We start from the raw sequence: 20,225 nt of genomic DNA on the forward strand, positions 1-20,225 counted from the left end.
CACGAATGGGCCTTGCGGTTTCCTCCCACCGAACAACTAGATCGACGTTTCTTGTCAGTCCTGCAGACGTTACCAGTAACAGGTCAGAACCCGGATTGGGAAAATCTCGAAGGTTCTTCGATTCAAACACGGGGTTCGAATCCGGGACATTCTTGCTGATAGGTCAATGGCCAGTGCCCTACCGCTCGGCCCCTTCCCCGGCACTATGATAAAGCACCAGTAAACACATAGCCAACAGGGGTGGGGCTAATGGTTAGCGGGTTGGCGTTGGATCAGAAGGTCTCTGTCATTGAGTCAAGTTCCGTGGTTACGATTCCACGCTTGTACGTGACAAGGCGTGGTTTTCTCCGGGTCCTCGAGTTTCCTCCCACTGCTAAAGACCCCTATACGCAAGCGAAATATTGAAATAAAATAGAACCATATGTTAGTCCTGAAATGATATAGTTTTGTCGAGTGGACGTTAAACCCCGTCTTCATTAGCCCAGTCGGAGCAGAACAGTGGGACGTTAAACCTTATTTCATTTCACTTCATAAACAGCAGAATTACTGAAACGGATCGAAATTGATACAAAACACTCCAATATGATATGCTGGTCTTACTCTAAATGATACATAACCCCGACACATCACTTTATTCGCTAAAAGAAGCCCAAGACTCCCCATAAAAGTTCATACTTGAATATACCATTCAGAAAATATAATCGGCGATTTAAATGATAACAAAAACTCCGATACAGCAGTTTATTTGTTAAAATAAGTCAAAATTCCTCATATAAAAATATCAGTTCATATTAAAATATGCCATTCAGAACTGTAAATGGCGGTATTTCCTACACCTGATACTTGTGATTTGATAAAAATATTTGCTCTAATGTTTTCTGGTAAGTGATAATATATTTTCATATAGATAGTTATATTATAATATACCATAGTTAGCGGGGTGTTATTACAGATATAGCATACTTCTGATTAGTTTTATGTTTCATCGATAATTTCAAAGAAAATGCAATCTTTGGTACCATTAACATTCTCCGTTATATACACTTCTACTCTTTTAACATGGTTTCGTAATTTTACTCTAATTCAAGCTCTATTATGTTGGGGTTTCCCCCTTCTATGGATATGTCAATACTGTAGGATAACGAAACAGAAACGAGGGTTTAACGACCTTTAGACACTAATTGGGTCATTTCGGGACTGGCATAACATCGTTGTTTAAATAATTCGCTTGCTTTTGAAGTGGGAGTGGGAGAAAACCATTACCCTCCCCCCCCCCCACACACACACACAAACACATCCCACAAATACGTCCTTGATACAGTTTCTTCCAATATAGTATTACTTATTGCAATACAATGGTTCACTTCCGGTCAAGTCATTAAGCATTCATATGCAATGTCAAGGTCGTATGCATGCGTTATGCATACGACTTGAACTTGAACGCAATGTCAAGGTCTTTATGCATGGCCAAATTACAAGACAGAATTGTAGTTATGACCTAAAGAATAAATCATAAGTTCCGACAATGCTCAATGTCAGGGGATTTTACAACGGCAGTGCCCTGACTCATCCACTAAAAGTACATTAGTTTTTTTTATAACGCATCGATATCTCATCTGGAATATCATTTTTTCTAGCAAATATATCATAAATAAGTTTGTATTAAAATATCCAGATAAAAGAGAACCTACTAACAGAAATGTCAGTGATCGAAAGTTCATCTACAGCTATAGGATTATATATCGCTTTAATCTGAGTTACAGTTATTTAAAGTGAAAATTAATATCCTATATGTATTTACACTAGCGATTAATCAGTTTTATGTAAACAACTCATCTATAACGCATCTCATTCGTACTTTTACCCGTTGAAGATGCATTCTGTAAAAGCTAAATCTGCCTATCGCAGGTCTTTAGTTTGGTTTCAAATATTATCTGAACTATTATTTAGATATTCGTTCCACAGTCAAAACTAAAACCTTTTGGTGACAGAAGTTTTGGTGTAGTTGCTCCTAAATTGTAGAATGATTTACCACTGAAAATCCGAAACAGTGAAACTTTGACTATCAAATCTCAGCTGAAGACTCACTTATTTTGGGAATGCCATGAGAATTAGACTTTCTATTCACTGTGTATATAACTATTGTCTCATTAAGCTTTGAGCATGCTTTTGGATGGATTTGGCGCTCTACAAAAGTACATTATTATTATTATGCTCAAGACCATCGGATGGTAAAGATTTAAATGGATCGGTATTGAATAATTTAATTTAAAAAAGGAAAATCGAGACTATGTCTGGAATGTCAAGTACCGTTGCTATGATAATAAACAATCTATAATACAATTTCAAACACTAATAATATATTCATTTTCATTATCTATTATTGAACAATTAAAGCAAGAACGACCAGCTCTTTATCTATTTTTGAAGTAAGAGAGTGTCCCGTAAACACACAGAGAATTCTACTACAAAATAAGCTTTATTCGTTATTTTATAAATCACTATAGTAATCGTCTTTCAAATTTATTTATATATTCAACATTTATACTCTTTTTAACCCGATTAAATCAAAGCCAGGAGATTATCTTTAGTTCATATTTGGATTTTGTTGTCTTAATTAACATAAATTATGCAAGAGCTAAATCTGCCTATTGCAGGTCTTTATTTAGGCCTGAAATGTGATCTAAATTATTAATTAGACATTAATTAACTTGTCCAGACCATAATCAACTCTCGATGTCATCGCTAGCCAGATTGCGACATTTAGTGGATTTGAATACGTTTTGTGATGGATGATTTAACATAAAAATGGATAATCGAGACTTTATTTATTATCGTACTAATAGTAGTAATAACGATCGAGGCTAGCCTAAAATTGAATCGCGAATATATCTCGGTTCATAGTGAAGCAATTTGATTGAAATTTTCAGCATATTCTGTTTTCATTAGCTATTGTTTTTAACTATTACAGCGAGAAATATCAGCACTTTGTCTAACCTTATCTAATGCCCCTATAAATAAATATTATACAAGAGCTAAATCTGCCTATTGCAGATCTTCCATTAGGCTTGAAATATTATCTAAATTATTAATTAGACATTAACTAACTTAACAAGAATCGATACCATCGGATGGCTGCGATATAAGTAGATGTACATACGTTTTGTGGCCGATGCGGTTACCGTAAAATGGATAATTGAGACTTTGCTTATTATCGTTACAACGGTATTAATGACAATCGAGGTTCGGTTATAATTGTATCGCCGATATTGCCTCACCGCACACTGCATTGCGTATGTCCGTCTTCATTATCCCAGTAGGAGCAGAACAGTGGGACGTTAAACTCCATTTCATTTCATTTAGGTTTAACGTCCACTCGACACAAACTAGGTCATTTCGGGACTAACACAGGGTTCAATTTTATTTCAAGAATTTCTTTAGCAGTGCGAGGGAACCGGAGGATCCAGAAAAAACCCACGAGGTTGGACAGGCGACCCTTCTTCTTGTCACGTACAACCGGAGAATCGAAACCACGCAAGTTGACTCAATGACAGACCTTATGATACGTGCGCAACCGCTAACCACTCGGACATTCAACGCCCCTTTATGTATATGCATGGCGTATTAAAATTGAGAAAGTCAGAATATCAACATGAGACTGTTCTAACCATTCAGATTTGGTATCATCTTATATGCATACAAAAACTATAATAGCTTGTCAACACGCCAAAGAACTTTACAAAATCTAAAAGTACGAGTTATGTGTTTTGAAACTATAAAAGTTTGAAAAACGCCGAAGAACAGACTCGATCCTTAGACTAAATACCATGAATATCAAAGTACGAGTGAAGACTATAAAAGTCCGTCAAATTCAAAGACAGATATGATCCCCAGACTAAACAGTCAAAATACGAGTTATTCTTACGAAAACTATAAAAGTTAAAAAAAAAGTCAAAGGAAGACTCGATCCTCAGACTAACTATCACGAATCCCAAAGTACGACTACGAGTTATGTATACGAAAAGTTTGAAAAACGTCAAAGAAAAACACTCGATCCTATGTATCACGAATCTCATAGTACGACAAATGTCAAAGAAAAGACTCGAATCTCGGACTAACTGTCACGAATCTCAAAGTACGAGTTATGTATAGGAAAACTATAAAAGTTTGAAAACGGCAAAGAAAAAAATTCGATCCTAGGTATCACGAATCTCGCAAAGTACGACAAAGTTTGACAAATGTCAAAGAAAAGACCCGATCCTTAGACTAACTATCACGAATCCCAAAGTACGAGTTATGTATACGAAAACATTAAAAGTTTCAAAAACGTCAAAGAAAAAAACCCATCCTAGATATCACAAATCTCACAATGTACGACAAAGTTTGACAAATGTCAAAGAAAAGACCCGATCCTCAGACTAACTATCACGAATTCCAAAGTACGAGTTATGTATACGAAAACATTAAAAGTTTCAAAAACGTCAAAGAAAAAAACCCATCCTAGATATCACAAATCTCACAATGTACGACAAAGTTTGACAAATGTCAAAGAAAAGACCCGATCCTCAGACTAACTATCACGAATCCCAAAGTACGAGTTATGTATACGAAAACATTAAAAGTTTCAAAAACGTCAAAGAAAAAAACCCATCCTAGATATCACAAATCTCACAATGTACGACAAAGTTTGACAAAGGTCAAAGAAAAGACTCGATCCTCGAACTAACTATCACGAATCTCAAAGTATATATAGTTATGCATACGAAAACTTTAAAAGTTTGAAAAACGTCAAAAAAGACTCGATCGAATCTCAAAGTACGACAAAGTTTGACAAATGTCAAAGAAAGGACCAGATCCTCAGACTACAAGCTTTGAAAAGGAATGTCTTACCTTGCGAACTCTTCGCATTTTATGTTTTTCTTGTTTTTCTTCTGATCCCATTTCGAATATTAAAAACAAATAAACTTTTCTCCAAAATTCTTGCGTTTTATATATCAAAGTAACCAGTCAAAATAACATCCATTAAACAGCTGACGGCAATAAATTACAAAAAAAATCCGGCTAAATAGCACTAATTCCCACTTGAACCATTGAACACATTTTAATTACGTATCAATATTAAGGCACAACACACAACGAATGTCTGCAAGTCATGCCTCAGAAAGCCATTCTGAAGCAGCAGCGACGGTCATTCCCACTCAATAAAGCCATACGTTGAGAACAACCCAATACAATTCAGTATTAACTATACATACATCATTCCCCAGTCTAAACTAAACACCAACTACAGAATCGTGTATACACGACCGTTTGTATTGATTAAGATGTTTGAATTCGTCTTCCCAGTAGTCCCTCCTAATGTGACTTACAACAGCACGGAATTGGTTAAGATTCCTTAAGTACCACAAAGCTATACATTACAAAACAAATTGGACAGATTTAACGATTTAAACAACAACAAATCATTCCCAGATAATTATTTTAGTATTTTAGTCAGACTCTCTACAATTCCGCTGCATGAGAACTAACCGTAGGAAGATTTTGCGAAGAACGTTATTAGTTCAGATAAAAACAGAAGTTCTCCCCAGGCTAACTGGTGTGAAATACTCCACAGAAGAGTTCTTATCAAACAATAGTCGTATTAAGCAATCTCTCTAGCACACTATTTGTTTATCACACGAACTGGCTGCAGGCAAATTATTACAAATAATTTATTTCTGGAAGCACACATTGTGAATTGCCAATTGAAAATACGCACTAGATAGCAGTAAGATAAAAAGAGTAAAATTTAACCATATTTTAGTCCCGAAATGATCTGGATTTTGTCGAGTGGGCGTTAAACCCCTTTTCTCTCGCTTTACTCTCTGAGTCACCACGGCTCACGTTTAATAACATATCTGATTAATATTTGATTAAGTGGATGATGTTCTTCAGACGATAACAAGAACATTCAATTTCTAGTACAGGAACATAGCCATTAATAAGATTATGAATAATAATTTATAGATAAATATTGCCATTTAATACAGAACTCCTACTGAATAAATGATGGTGTTATAATATTCAGTATAATCATAGATCCCATTAAAACTATTTATTAAATCAGTTTAAATCTAGTATAAATCTGAGAATACAAATTGGCTGATAATATTCATTGTTGTTTATAGCCATATCTAAAGGGGAAGTCCCATATTTCACAGGACACCGTAAATAAAAAAAAATATATAAGGTCTGTCATTGGGGGGGATGACCGAAAGGTTAGCCTGTGCGCCCTGTATCATAAGGTCTGTCTTCGAGTTGATTGGCGTGGTTGTACGTGACAAGAAGTAGGGTCGCCTGTCCAACCTCGTGGGTTTTCTCCGGGTCCTCCGGTTTCCCCCCACTTCTAAAGACCCCTACGCCCAAGCGAATTATTGAAATAATATTGAACTATATGTTAGTCCCTAAATGACCTATTGTATGTCGAGTGGACATTAAACCCCATCTCTCTCTCTCTCTCTCTCTCTCTCTCTCATTTGGGCCCTCGACTCGATTAGACAGCGGGACAGTGCTCTTACCACTTGCCTTCCACCACTCCCTATGTTTATGACGCTAGGTCGAATGAATTAATGCGTCGTCTTTGAGCAAAGTGTCTTGGTTTCGATCTCAAACTTTCTACGTGACAGGGAGTAGGTTCGCCTGTCCATCCTCGTCAATGAGAAATGGAGGGATAACTTTTGAACTTGGATTTTAGACATGTCACGTTCATTAAAGGATCAGTCTCCGATGAATTTTTGTGAATAAAAATGGATAATTGAAAGTGATATATAGACTGTGCAGTCAACTAGAATTTGGCAGATTTTTGGAAAACGAATATTACAATTTGAAGCAATGAAGTAAGCTCTGGTTATTACTACAATAAATCATTTCTGTGACAGATATATTTGTCCACCTTTTTTCATCTACAATCAAACCAATCTAATTAAAACTAGATTTTATTTTCGTTCCGTATTTCCGATTCGTCACTCCATTAATTTCTAAAAACATCCCCCAGAACAGCAAAGCGAGTTCGGATCTGCGATGACAGCATAACAATGCCTTTGATCTTAATAGATATCCTAATAATCTCGTGTATCAAAGCGCTATTTTCTGTAACGTGTATCTTGATTGGTTGTTTGACCTGGAATCGACCAATCATAATATGTACATTTCCCAAAGAGATCCATCCTCGGTATCCCCATGAGTGGTCTCATTCCGCAATACCATGGGTTCATCTATCGGTTATTCACGTATTCTAACTATCTGCCCTTGATCGTAGCTTGATTCTACGAACCAATCAAATACAATTTACAAACCAGTCTTATCCCTATTGCTTACATTCACAACAATATGGCGGCTTGTCTGTTGCAGCAAGATGACAGTTACTTCCCTTCGCCAACTTCCTTTATATTTAACGATGTTTTGGATTGGTCGATACAAATAGCATAGTCATCAAGGTCAGATAAACCCTGTGGTTAGTGGAGTGGAACGGACTAAGATCACTCGGGATACCGAGGATGAAAGAGATCTATAATGAAATGTATTTAAACCACCAAGACAAAGAGGACTTACAAACCAGTCTTATCCCTATTGCTTACATTCACAACAATATGGCGGCTTGTTTGTTGCAGCAAGATGACAGTTACTTCCCTTCGCCAACTTCCTTTATATTTAACGATGTTTTGGATTGGTCGATACAAATAGCATAGTCATCAAGGTCAGATAAACCCTGTGGTTAGTGGAGTTGAACGGACTAAGATCACTCGGGATACCGAGGATGAAAGAGATCTATAATGAAATGTATTTAAACCACCAAGACAAAGAGGACTTACAAACCAGTCTTATCCCTATTGCTTACATTCACAACAATATGGCGGCTTGTTTGTTGCAGCAAGATGACAGTTACTTCCCTTCGCCAACTTCCTTTATATTTAACGATGTTTTGGATTGGTCGATAAAAATAGCATAGTCATCAAGGTCAGATAAACCCTGTGGTTAGTGGAGTGGAACGGACTAAGATCACTCGGGATACCGAGGATGAAAGAGATCTATAATGAAATGTATTTAAACCACCAAGACAAAGAGGACTAAACAAACGAAAAACAAAACAAAATGAAATGATGTTATAATTTTATTCAGACACGGAATCCCACAATAACGACTTGGCGTTTAGGTGACGTTTACGAAACGAGTTTCCATTTTAATTTAATTCATACTAATTTAAAAGACAAGACCCAATGAAAACACCCAATGAAACGGTCGTCATAGAATATATAAATAAATAAAACGCATTACAATCTGAGTTTCATTGGACAAGTCCAAAGCAGAATATTATATTTTTTCCATTATGTAAACCAATTATAGACTATCTTTTATTGCCTCAATTATGTGAATTAAAAATAGCAAAAGCAGATAGAAATCGTCGCACTTCCTTCTTTGACCTCGTGATTTTTATAAGTTAATGTATTCATTTAAAGACAATCCAGATTTCTCCATGGACATAAGGTAACAAGGAAAGATGTCTTAATGAATGGTGTAGAAAAGCTTATGTCTACTGTACACAAGAAAGCTATAATTTAGAGGAGGTCAATAGGAATCATTTTGTCACCTTGGAACAAAAAAGGGAAATGTCTTTGTATGGATAATGCCGTTAAAGGAAATGGAGAATTGTTACAGCTACTAAAATCAACGTTTAAAACCTTTCTAGACACGACCGTTCAAACACAGAACCCAATTAAAGATGAAGTCATGAGGCTACTGGCGGAACTAGAACTAGCAATTGCTAATTGAAGGGAATATAAACAGTTAACTTCGACACACAAAACAAACAAATTTGATCGATTTTAACAAACACATCGCGATTTTCAAACACTGGGACGCCATATTGAAGGATATTATAACGCTGAGAGGTTAAAACTAAGTTTAAGTATTTAAACGATGTTATCTTGAATTTTTCTAAAAGTCGACCCTAGCAGCTGTTTTTATTGTCTATATTTTGTAAGAATATGGAGCCACACTAGTTCAGTGGTGAGCATGGCGCGGACTTATTAACCAGACATTGCCGGGTTCGATCCCCGTAAAGGTTTCTTGGAATTTCCTATCCTGATTTCCAAGGTGTTGAGGATGCTGGATCGGGGGCCTGGCACTTCTCCGCGAAGACCGTAAAAACCCAACTTCCTGTAAGCTGGGTTTTGCGTTAAATCTCATTTCATTTGATTTTGAATACATCACTTCTCCTTTAACCGGATGTTATAGAGACCATTCAAGCGAGCTAACTGAACAATTAGGATGAAGAATTACACGTGTAGCTCTGTACGACTGTAGTTGACATGAAGAAAATTGAAAGCGCTGTTTTCATGCATATACAGCAAAAGTAAATTGCTTAATTTGTAAACATACGAGTCGAGTTTTCCCAAGTCGCACAAAATAAATTACATATGTCCTAGACTATGATTTCTGGACCCGAGTTCACAAAGCATTCTCAGACGTTAAGTTAAGAATTTACTCAAAATTGTTCGCTTTATTTGAACTAAAAGATAGCCCTTTATAAAACTTTTGTTGTTTTAAAGTATCAAATACATCAGTAAGAAACTATGTGCAAAGTTTTATGTTTCTGGATCAAAGATATATCTCATAAACAGTGATTGAAAGTTGAGTAAATTCTTAACCTAAGTCTGAGAATGCTTTGTGAACTCGAGGCCAGGTCCCACAAGTCTCCCCCCTGGGGTGTAGGGGGTGATAAGAATATACCCTTCGTATTTCCTGCGTGTCGTAAGAGGCGACTAAAAGGATCCCTGTAATGGGGCAACGTGTTTGCCGTGCATTGCGACCCGTGTCGGTGGAGAGTGGAATCCTGGTAATTGAGTGGGGATTTGGCTTGCGAGCCCTTTCTCTGCAACACATTGCTTCGGCCCACAATTCACCTAGACGGGAGGTCAGAGTGGCCCGCTCTGATCAATCGGCTTTGGTCGTGTTTAGCTGACGAGTAGGCGCATCTTTTCCACTATTCTGTAATGTATTTGTTGCAGATCTACCTTTGTGTCCTACGTGCCTACTCTAAAGCAGCGGCTTGGGTCAACTAGGTAGAGTAAAAATATTTAATCTTTACTTTGTCTAGGTATATCCCTGTCTGTCCTCGTAGGGCGCATGCGCTGGATATCCGCGCAGTAGCCTGCATTGATATTGTAACCCTTTGGTGGTTGGAGAGCAGGCAGGGATGAATCTTTTAAATTACTCAAATGGCTTCTCAAACCAAGAAGACTCGTACTACCAAACGTATGTCGACCGAGGATTTAGAACCATTACCAATAAAAACTTCCCGAACCTGGCCTAGATTTCTGGTCATACAAAGTACTAACGATATCAATCTTAGTAAAACATCTCCTTTTTTGATTGCTAAAGGTCTTGCTGGCTTGGCTGGTGAGCCCAAAAGCGTCAAGAAAATGAGAAATGGTACTTTGTTAGTGGAATGTGCTAAAGAATCACATGCTACTTCATTATTAAAATCAAAGACTTTAGCCAACATTCCTATCAAAGTTGCACCGCATAACTCTCTAAATTCATCAAGAGGTGTTATTCGGTCTCAGGATTTAGAAGGCAGCTGTGAGGAAGAGATGCTTGAAAATCTCGCCTCACAAGGTGTTACATACGTCAAACGTATTTCCATCAGACGTAATGGTAATATTATCCAAACCAACACCTATATCCTGACCTTTGATAAACCAGATCTTCCTAGGATGATCAAAGCTGGTTTTCTTGCCATACCAGTTACCCCGTACATTCCCAATCCATTGCGTTGTTTTCATTGTCAACGCTTTGGACACAGTAAAAACGTATGTAAGGGGAAAGCGATGTGTGCTAGATGTGGACAAGATGGTCACGAAAGTACATCTTGTCAACTCGACCACCATTGCATTAACTGCAAAGGGCCTCATTTTGCTTATTCTAGAGAGTGCCCAATATGGAAGAAAGAAAAACAAGTGCAGCAGGTGAAAACAGAAAAAAACATACCATATCCTGAAGCAAGGAAGCTGGTAGAGGCTGCAACCCCAACATTTGCAATGTCTTTTGCAAATGCAGTCAAGCCCAAGACCACTTCCATTGCTTGTCAAACACCTGCTGTATTTCCAGCTGCGACGGAATCCTCGTCACCACCGAAACCTACCATTCCTCCAAAGCCCGTAAATATTTCTCTCAACACCCAGACTGCTAATAAGTCTGGGGAGTCTGAGATTGAGGAGATTGTGCCTCCCACTCCTCAACCAATTGGTGGAAATCCACCCAAAATAGATATTACCAAGGAACGTTCTGGTAAAGGCGTTCCTAAAAATTCTAAATTGGCTACCTTCCGTAGTAGGAAGGGTGACGAAGATCCTGTCGGAACCTATAACAGGTTCGGGATACAGGACAATCTAATGGATGTTGTTGTAGAAATACATGACCCCAAACAACATCACAGAAGTCCTGTTAAACCTCCCTGAAAATGGCTAATTCCATTATTCAATGGAATTGTCGTGGTCTGAAACCAAATTTTAATGAAGTTCAAATCTTAATTCAAAAATTTAATCCCTTAGCTATTTGTTTACAAGAAACTTTTTTAAAGAATTCAGATGTCGTAACACTCAGACATTTTGTTGCCTATCATTATTTTGCTAATAATGATGGTAGAGCACACGGTGGTGTTTCCATTTTCCTTAATGGAAATATTCCGCAGAGCAAAGTCACCCTCAATTCGCCTTTACAGGCAGTTGCAGTGAGGGTGACTTTACATATTCCTATCACACTCTGCTCTGTATATTTACCACCTAGTTTACATCTGAACCCCAGAGATCTTGATGACCTTGTTGCACAACTTCCTCTCCCGTTTATAATTACGGGAGATTTCAATGGTCATCATTCACTCTGGGGCAGTCCAGATGACAATAACAGAGGTAAACAAATAGCGGACTTCATTAACATTAATAATTTGTGTTTATTAAATGATGACTCGCCTACTTATCTACATCCTGCCACAGCTTCTTTTTCTTCTCTTGATCTAACCATTTGCTCTCCGGTCCTGTTTCAGGATTTTACATGGAGAGTGAATGAAGATCTGTGTGGTAGTGACCATTTTCCCATCTTGATAGATAATAATGGTCCCTCTCCGGTTGAAAGACCGCAGAGGTGGAAGTTACATAAGGCTGATTGGGCTCTTTTTGAATCTTTGTGTCTCTTCTCTTTTGATGCAAAAGAGTTAGAAGATGCAGATGAGCCCATGGCCTTATTCACTTCAATTCTGCAGGATGTAGCTGAGCAGGCGATTCCGAAGACCACGACTGAGCCCAAACGTTTCAATAAACCATGGTATAATAACGATTGCAAATCCGCTCTTAGAGAGCGTGATCGCATCTTAAGACGCCTTGAGAATCACCCTTCCATGGAGAATATTGCAGCATACCAAATGGTCCGGGCGAAGGCTCGTAGAACCATACGCCAAGCAAAGAAATCTTCATGGCAAGGATATGTCTCAAGGATCAATTCCCGCACCACTTCTAAATCGGTATGGGATAGGATTCGTAGAATTAAAGGTAAAAGTAGTGCATTATCAGTTAACCATCTAAATGTTGACAATACCACCTTAACAACATTTCCTGATATTGCTAATTCTCTGGCCTGTACAATTTCATTCAATTCATCATCCAATTTCTCCTCGGATGCCTTTCGGGGCATTAAACATCAACAGGAGAAAAGGCGACTTAATTTCAAGTCCCGTAATGATGAATGTTATAATGAAAAGTTTTCTATTGCTGAACTCCGTGATTCTCTTAAAAGGGCTAAGGATACTGCAACTGGTCCAGATGAAATTCATTACCAGATATTAAAACATTTACCTTTTTCTACACTTTTAATATTATTAGATCTTTATAACCGGATTTGGGTTGATGGGAATTTTCCCCCTTCATGGCGTGAAGCCATAATAATTCCCATCCCTAAACCGGGGAAAGATCCTACGAATCCTACCAATTATCGTCCGATCGCTTTGACTAGCTGCATTTGCAAAACCATGGAGAGATTGATCAATCGAAGGCTTGTTTGGTACCTTGAGTCCAACAACCTCATTACAGACCTCCAATGTGGATTTCGGTCCCAAAGGAGCACTCTTGATCATCTCGTTCGATTTGAAACGTTTGTCAGGGATGCTTTCATCCAGAAACAACATTTAGTTGCTATATTTTTTGATCTGGAGAAAGCTTATGATACCACATGGAAATATGGTATCATGCGCGACCTGCATAACCTCGGTCTGCGGGGTCGCTTACCTATCTTCATTAAAAATTTCTTAGAAGATAGGTCGTTTAAGGTACGCTTGGGATCAATATTCTCTGACCCATTTCCCCAGGAAATGGGAGTCCCTCAGGGAAGTATATTATCTCCCACTCTTTTTTCCATTAAGATAAATACCATACCATCGTGCCTTAAACGCGGGGTCGACGGCTCTCTTTATGTTGACGACTTTCAGATGTGTTACGGATCGACAAGTATGCAGACAATCGAACGTCAGTTGCAGCTTTGTTTGAATTCTATTCAACGATGGGCAACTGACAATGGATTTCGATTTTCGAAATCCAAGACTGTTTGTATGCACTTTTGTCAGCGAAGAGGTTTACATCCTGATCCGGAACTTACACTGGATGGAAGCCCCATTCCAGTTGTAGATGAAACAAAATTCTTGGGTTTGATATTTGATAAGAAATTATCATTTATCCCCCACATCAAAACCCTCAAAAAGAAATGTCTGAAAGCCCTCAACATATTGAGAGTCTTATCAAACACTGACTGGGGAGCAGACCGTAAGGTCCTGCTCAGATTATATCGAGCATTAATAAGATCTAAACTCGATTATGGGTGTATTGTGTATGGGTCAGCCCGCGAGTCTTATCTCAAAGAGCTTGACACCATTCACAACCAAGGACTTAGAATCAGTCTAGGAGCATTCCGAACATCTCCAGTGCAGAGTTTATACGTCGAGGCGCACGAGCCCTCATTGCACGACAGACGTGATAAACTTGCACTGCAGTATGCTACAAAAATTGCATCTCTGCCTCATCATATTTCATTTAACACCATATTTAGACCCTATTATGAACATCTATATTTACTGAAAACCAATGTTATTCCATCCTTCGGTATTCGCATTCAACCCCTTTTGTCTCAGGCTGGTATCAGTCAAGACAGTATTGCGAATACCCCTTTCTTCGAGACACCACCATGGTCTATATCTCCCCCCAAGATCGATCTCGATCTTACAAAAAACAAAAAGAAAGATACTAGTTCCACAGTGTTTCAATCTCTCTTCAGAGAGAAAAGGTCTAAATATGGTGATTATGCTCCAATTTATACAGATGGTTCCAAAGATGGCGATCGGGTAGCATCGGCTACTGTCACGCCATCTGAGACCATTTCTGTTCGTCTTCCTCCTGCTGCTTCCATATTTACTGCTGAACTCCAGGCCATCTTTCAGGCTTTGGAGTATATCAAATTCTCTTCATCCTTAAAACACATTATATTTACTGATTCTTTGTCCTCTTTACAGGCAATAAACAATAAGCAGCTTGTACACCCTTTAGTAGCAGACATTTATCGTCTGCTACTATCACACGAGTTTAACGGCAAGGACACTGTCCTTTGCTGGCTCCCCAGTCATGTTGATATTAAAGGGAATGATCAAGCAGACTTAGCTGCCAAGTCTGCTTTAGATCTTCCCATATCACAATTTCTTTTACCTTTCACCGATTTTAAATCGTCCATTAAATTATTTGTATATGACCGCTGGCAACGGTCTTGGGATCTTGCAGACACAAACAAACTTCATCACATTAAGCCTCTCTTAGGAGACTGGCCAAGCTCCTATAGAACCAGCAGGAGAGATGAGGTGGTTTTGTGTCGCTCTCGCATTGGTCATACTTTTTTAACACACATTTTCATCTTAAAGCGAGAGCCTCAACCACAATGTGTTCACTGTCATGTTCCTTTGACAGTGAAACACATCTTGATTGAGTGCAATCATCTCAAACATATTAGATCTAAATATTACCGTTGCCAGTCAGTACGTCAGCTATTTGCTCAACCGGAGCTTTATGATGAATTGCTAGCATTTTTAAAAGAGACAAACTTTTATTCAAAATTTTAATTGTATATATTTATCATATATTGTTTTTAAATATTTATATATGTAAAGGAATTGATATATTTATTTTTAAGTATATTTTCTGTGATATTTGTTTTTATTTACATATATGAATACATTCCTGTGATATTGTTTTAATTTGTCTCGTTAAATTCACCATATGTTTGGCGCAATATAGCCCGGTTGGAGCTGACGTGCCATTAAACAACATTTCATTTCATTTCCCACAAGTCTAGTAAATTAAACTGACAAGAGTCGAATCTCAAGAAAATAAAATTTGGGTTTAAGTCCCATTTTCCTGGGCTAATGAAAGTGTGCAGCGTATTGGGAGTGACATTTTGTCCTCGCCGCGCCATCAATGATTCTTTATTGCACGCCAACGAGTACAGAAGTGGACGTACCGACCCATCCGAACGTTTTTCCTGTACCACTGGCAAGGGGAATCCGGGTTTCACCTTTCTTGGCTAACACCGGGATCAAACCCGAGTGTCCCTGGTTAGTGTCATACTCACTGAACTACCGTGGCTCCCAATAAATAGATATAATAGAGAGAGAAATGGGGTTTAACGTCCACTCGACACAAACTAGGTCATTTTGGGACTAACATATGGTTTAATTTTATTTCAATAATTCGCTTGCGCATAGGGGTTTTTAGCAGTGGGAGGAAACCGGAGGACCCGGAGAAAACCCACGAGGTTGGACAGGCGACCCTACTCCTTGTCACGTACAACCGGGGATTCGAAACCACACCAGTCGACTCAATGACAGACTTTATGATACAGCGCGCGCATGCTAACCATTCAGCCATCCAACCCCCCAGATATATAATAGATATATGAACGTTTATTTAAGGATACATTATGGGAGATTAGATAAAGAGCTGGCAGTTCTCACTATTATAGTTAAAAAATAGATAATTTAAGGGGAATATGCTGAAAATTGCATTACTAAAGTCGATACGATATAAAAAAAAAACATAGTCTCGATTATCCATTTCATGATTAAATCATGAATGAAAGGTGAGCAGCAAATCGGATCTTAATTAAGTAAACATCGCAGGCTAGCGTTGACATCGAGAGTTGATTATGGTCTGGATAAGTTAATATATATATAATTAATAATTTATATAACATTTCAACCCTAAATAAAGACCTGCAATAGGCAGATTTAGTTCTTGCACAATGCCAGCTTAATATAATTATATCACCCGCACTCCTTCTAGCGTAGGACGACAACTGAGGAACCCATGTACACATTTGCGTTCATGTAAAAGAATCCAGTAGACGTGGTACAAGGGTTAATCAGCGAACTGGATGTATGAGATGTGTTGTTGACGTTTGGGAAAGTAGGACGAGGGGAAATGTGTAGGGAGTGAAGTGCTGTAAAGGGATAGTTAGATGTATTATGAATGGTTAGAGTGGCTGTGGTGTTACGGTGAAATACTATGCCGCCACCGTAACACTACAGCTTTATGATTTGTTAGACAGGAGTGATGTAATGGGTGTCAACAACTGGGTATGCTGGTACCGTCGCAACGTAGCCGTGAAATATATATTGTGGGGGGGAAAGGGCGGAAACGGAATGTTGACAGTATGTGCCAGGCATGAGGCTGCGCAGACCGAGCGGCAGCTCGATAGGGAGTGTGTGGGAGGGTCACCCTCATAAAAAATTTTTTTTTTAAATTTCAGTTTTCTGTAAGCAGTGAAAACACTATTTTGGCATTGTTTGCAGGGTTAAACCTAAAAATCACATTAATACACCTATTGCACGATATTGTGAAACTAGCTGACGAAGACAGCTCGGGCGGCGATTGTTCGACTCGGGGCTGCTCTGTCAGTATCTAACAAACGCATTTAGTTGGCGTACAACTTCTAAAAACCGAATGTCAGTATGGTATTTCTCACATAATTGGTTATCGCAAAAACAGAGTAAACTGAAAGCGAGTAATCTCGTCACTAGGCTTCCTATATTATTGTTTGTGGACGGTTTACTACTCAGTGATAAGCCTGCGCCGCAAAAAGAGGTCTTGCCTTTTATTATTAGTATAATGACTTCCTCATGTGCGGCAGGTTAGTTTGCTTCTAAAAACACTGTTTTCCGTTCCAAAAAATACAAAAGTAATTTTCTACCAGATGACCATGGTTCTTTTCACCGAGACTAGATAATTTCTCTCGGTGTAAGGATATAGCTATGGATAAGTTCATACAAGGTCAATAAATCCGCGGTCGCTTCGGGTCACACTGTTGAGAAAATAAACCGATGGGTTTGTTTAGTAGCAAATCGAGCGTGAATCAACTGAGTTTGTACTGAAAAATTTTTGAGTGATATGTATGAACTGTCTTCACACATTCGGTTTATAATTAGCGATACACAGGTACAGTAGCAAATGTTGTACTTCACAGACTGTTTACTTCCGAACTACCTCCGCACGAAATCCCCGATTTGGGTACTTGTTAAAAGAAAAAGAAATAGTACCTGTGCGCATGCCAGTAAAAAAAACCTAAGAGTTCGCGCATAAAAATGCCCGAACGTACCAGGCGCCAGGTCATCCAGACATAATTCCCCTCATAGCACATTGTATTCACACTTCATTTCCTTCTAGAGTAAAATCTAATTCTACAAGTGTGCCAAATTTACCTTTAAATATTTAATTAACCATAAATTATGTAAGAACTAAATCTGCCTATTGCAGGTCTTTCTTTAGCCCTTATTAACATGACAAGAGCCATCTGATGGGTCCGATTTTCAACAGATTTGAATCATATATGCGGTTCAACCCTAAAAATGGAGAATCGAAACTTTGTTTATTATCGTAACAACGGTAACAATGACAATCGAGGCTACAGTACTGGTGTTATTAAAATGAGGATTTCGCGGCCAAGAGTGAAGTAATTTGACTGAAATTTTCAGCATATTCCCTTTAAATTATATATATTTTAAGTATTATAGCGAGAACTGTCAGCTCCTTATGTAATCTTCCCTAATGCCGCTTTAAATTCAATTTTGCTAACGGTTTGAAACAACTTAATAGAATGTCAAAGACAGTTTCATCTCTTTTTTTTAAAATTAACGAGTTTTCTTTTTACAATTACGAGTACAATGAGTAAGAGAAACGGAACACTACCTGATTACAAAAATTAAAGCTGAACTCCGATTATAAAACTACAGAAATAAATAAATAAAAAAAAAGGTTATTTTTAGAGCAAAAGTACACCTTGGTTGACCTATCTCGTCTAATTAGTAAAACAATATATACCTAATCAGACATAATAATTGTGTAGCAATAATATTTTCTGGGAGCTGATAGTGGAAAGACTTCAATCAGTCCTGAGTTAGCTGTAGTTGACTATATCTAACCGGATGTGGACACTTCGGTTGACACGGCAACTACAGGAAGTACTTGTAGGTACAAATTATTTCCTATTTAGTGTAAATGGGTATTCAAATGAGTAAAAGACAGCATTCTGCACGATTCAGTAATGTCTTATGTAAAAAATGCACGCGCCATTGAGCCAATGATTGACGTCGCGTGATGTGACGTCACGTTTTGAAGGCAGTCATCCTTTACAGAGTTATTAGAAGACTTTTATAATCGTTTGTGAAACAGATTGGACCAACTTTAGTCAGAGTTAATGAAGCTTCTTGTATTCCAACTAGTTGTTTGATTAAATGTAAATCTTAAAGAAATTGGCAGAGACTATAAGTTAAACATACATTATACAAGAGCTAAATCTGCCTATTGCAGGTTTTTCTTTAGGCCTGAAATGTTATCTAAATTATTAATTAGACATTAATTAACTTATCCAGACAATAATCAACTCTGATTTTAACGCTAGCCTGCGATGTTTACTGGATTAGGATACCATTTGCTGCTCCACTTTCATTCTCGATTTAATCATGAAATGGATAATCTAGAATATGTTTTTTTTTTATCGTACCGACGTTAGTAATGATGATCGAGGCTAGTCGGAAATTTCAACCGCTTAAAATCGCTAAAATCTGGGTTCAGAGTGAATCAATTTGACTGAAATTTTCTGCAAATTCCCTTTACATTATATAGTCTTTAAATTTTATAGTGAGAACTGCCAGCTCTTTATCTAATCTCCTATAATGTATCTTTAAATAATCTGAATTAAATTAACCTATCCATTGGACGTTAAATTTGTAAACCATCATGAAAATAACCCCCTAACCCCCAACCCTAGGACTAGTCAGTATTCGTTACAATGGCATTCTAGATTTAAATCACACCCAACCCTAGGACTAGTTAGTATTCGTTACAATAGCATTCTAGATTTAAATCACACCCATCCCTAGGACTAGTCAATATTCGTTACAATAGCATTCTAGATTTAAATCACACCCAACCCTAGGACTAATCAATATTCGTTACAATAGCATTCTAGATTTAAATCACACCCAACCCTAGGACTAGTTAGTATTCGTTACAATAGCATTCTAGATTTAAATCACACCCAGCCCTAGGACTAGTCAATATTCGTTACAATAGCATTCTAGATTTAAATCACACCCAACCCTAGGACTAATCAGTATTCGTTACAATAGCATTCTAGATTTAAATCACACGAACACTACTGTATCAGAGTATTGCAGGTAAATTAACATTAATCTACCTGCGGATAAATCCACAGAATGTCATAAACACGACAACATGGTTTTAATATAATAAAAAGGGAGGCAGATATCGTTGTTGTAAATCGTATTAAGACATATATTTCTTAACGTATAAGCTTCTTAAATGATAAGCCTGTTGAAAGACGAGATGTTGATAGATGGTGGAGAGACAACACGTCTCCCGTTGCTTTTAATCTGTAGCTAATTGAATTGAATGAATGTATTAAAATATTGGTATAAATACAAACGTCACGTGTGCATAATAACCCGTGACAAGGTTCATCATCAACGGAAACAACGACGCGTGTGGTCAAGGCCCATCTTCGTTATCGCGGTTGGTGCAGAAAGGTAGAAGCCTAAACCTCATTTCATTTTTAATCTTTAAATGTCATTCAGCGATTGAGAA

At 37.8% G+C, this 20,225-nt stretch overlaps 1 protein-coding gene across 3 annotated transcripts in view; it reads right to left on the reverse strand.

Annotated features, from left to right (window-relative positions):
- The window catches only part of LOC126816864 (guanine nucleotide-binding protein subunit alpha-11), a 173,304-nt gene that overhangs the window by 56,633 nt on the left and 96,446 nt on the right, over positions 1-20,225 (reverse strand). Inside the window, exon 1 of one of the 3 annotated variants that reach the window (XM_050543652.2) lies at positions 4,891-5,574. The exons of the other annotated variants lie outside the window; for them this stretch is intronic. Within the exon in view, the coding sequence (XP_050399609.1) occupies positions 4,891-4,941 (51 nt within the window). The 5' untranslated portion in view covers positions 4,942-5,574. Of the gene's footprint in view, positions 1-4,890; positions 5,575-20,225 lie in introns of those variants that run through there. 3 annotated transcript variants of the gene reach the window in all.

Source organism: Patella vulgata, chromosome 3 (assembly GCF_932274485.2).
Source record: "Patella vulgata chromosome 3, xgPatVulg1.2, whole genome shotgun sequence".
NCBI classification, from domain to species: Eukaryota; Metazoa; Mollusca; class Gastropoda; family Patellidae; genus Patella; species Patella vulgata.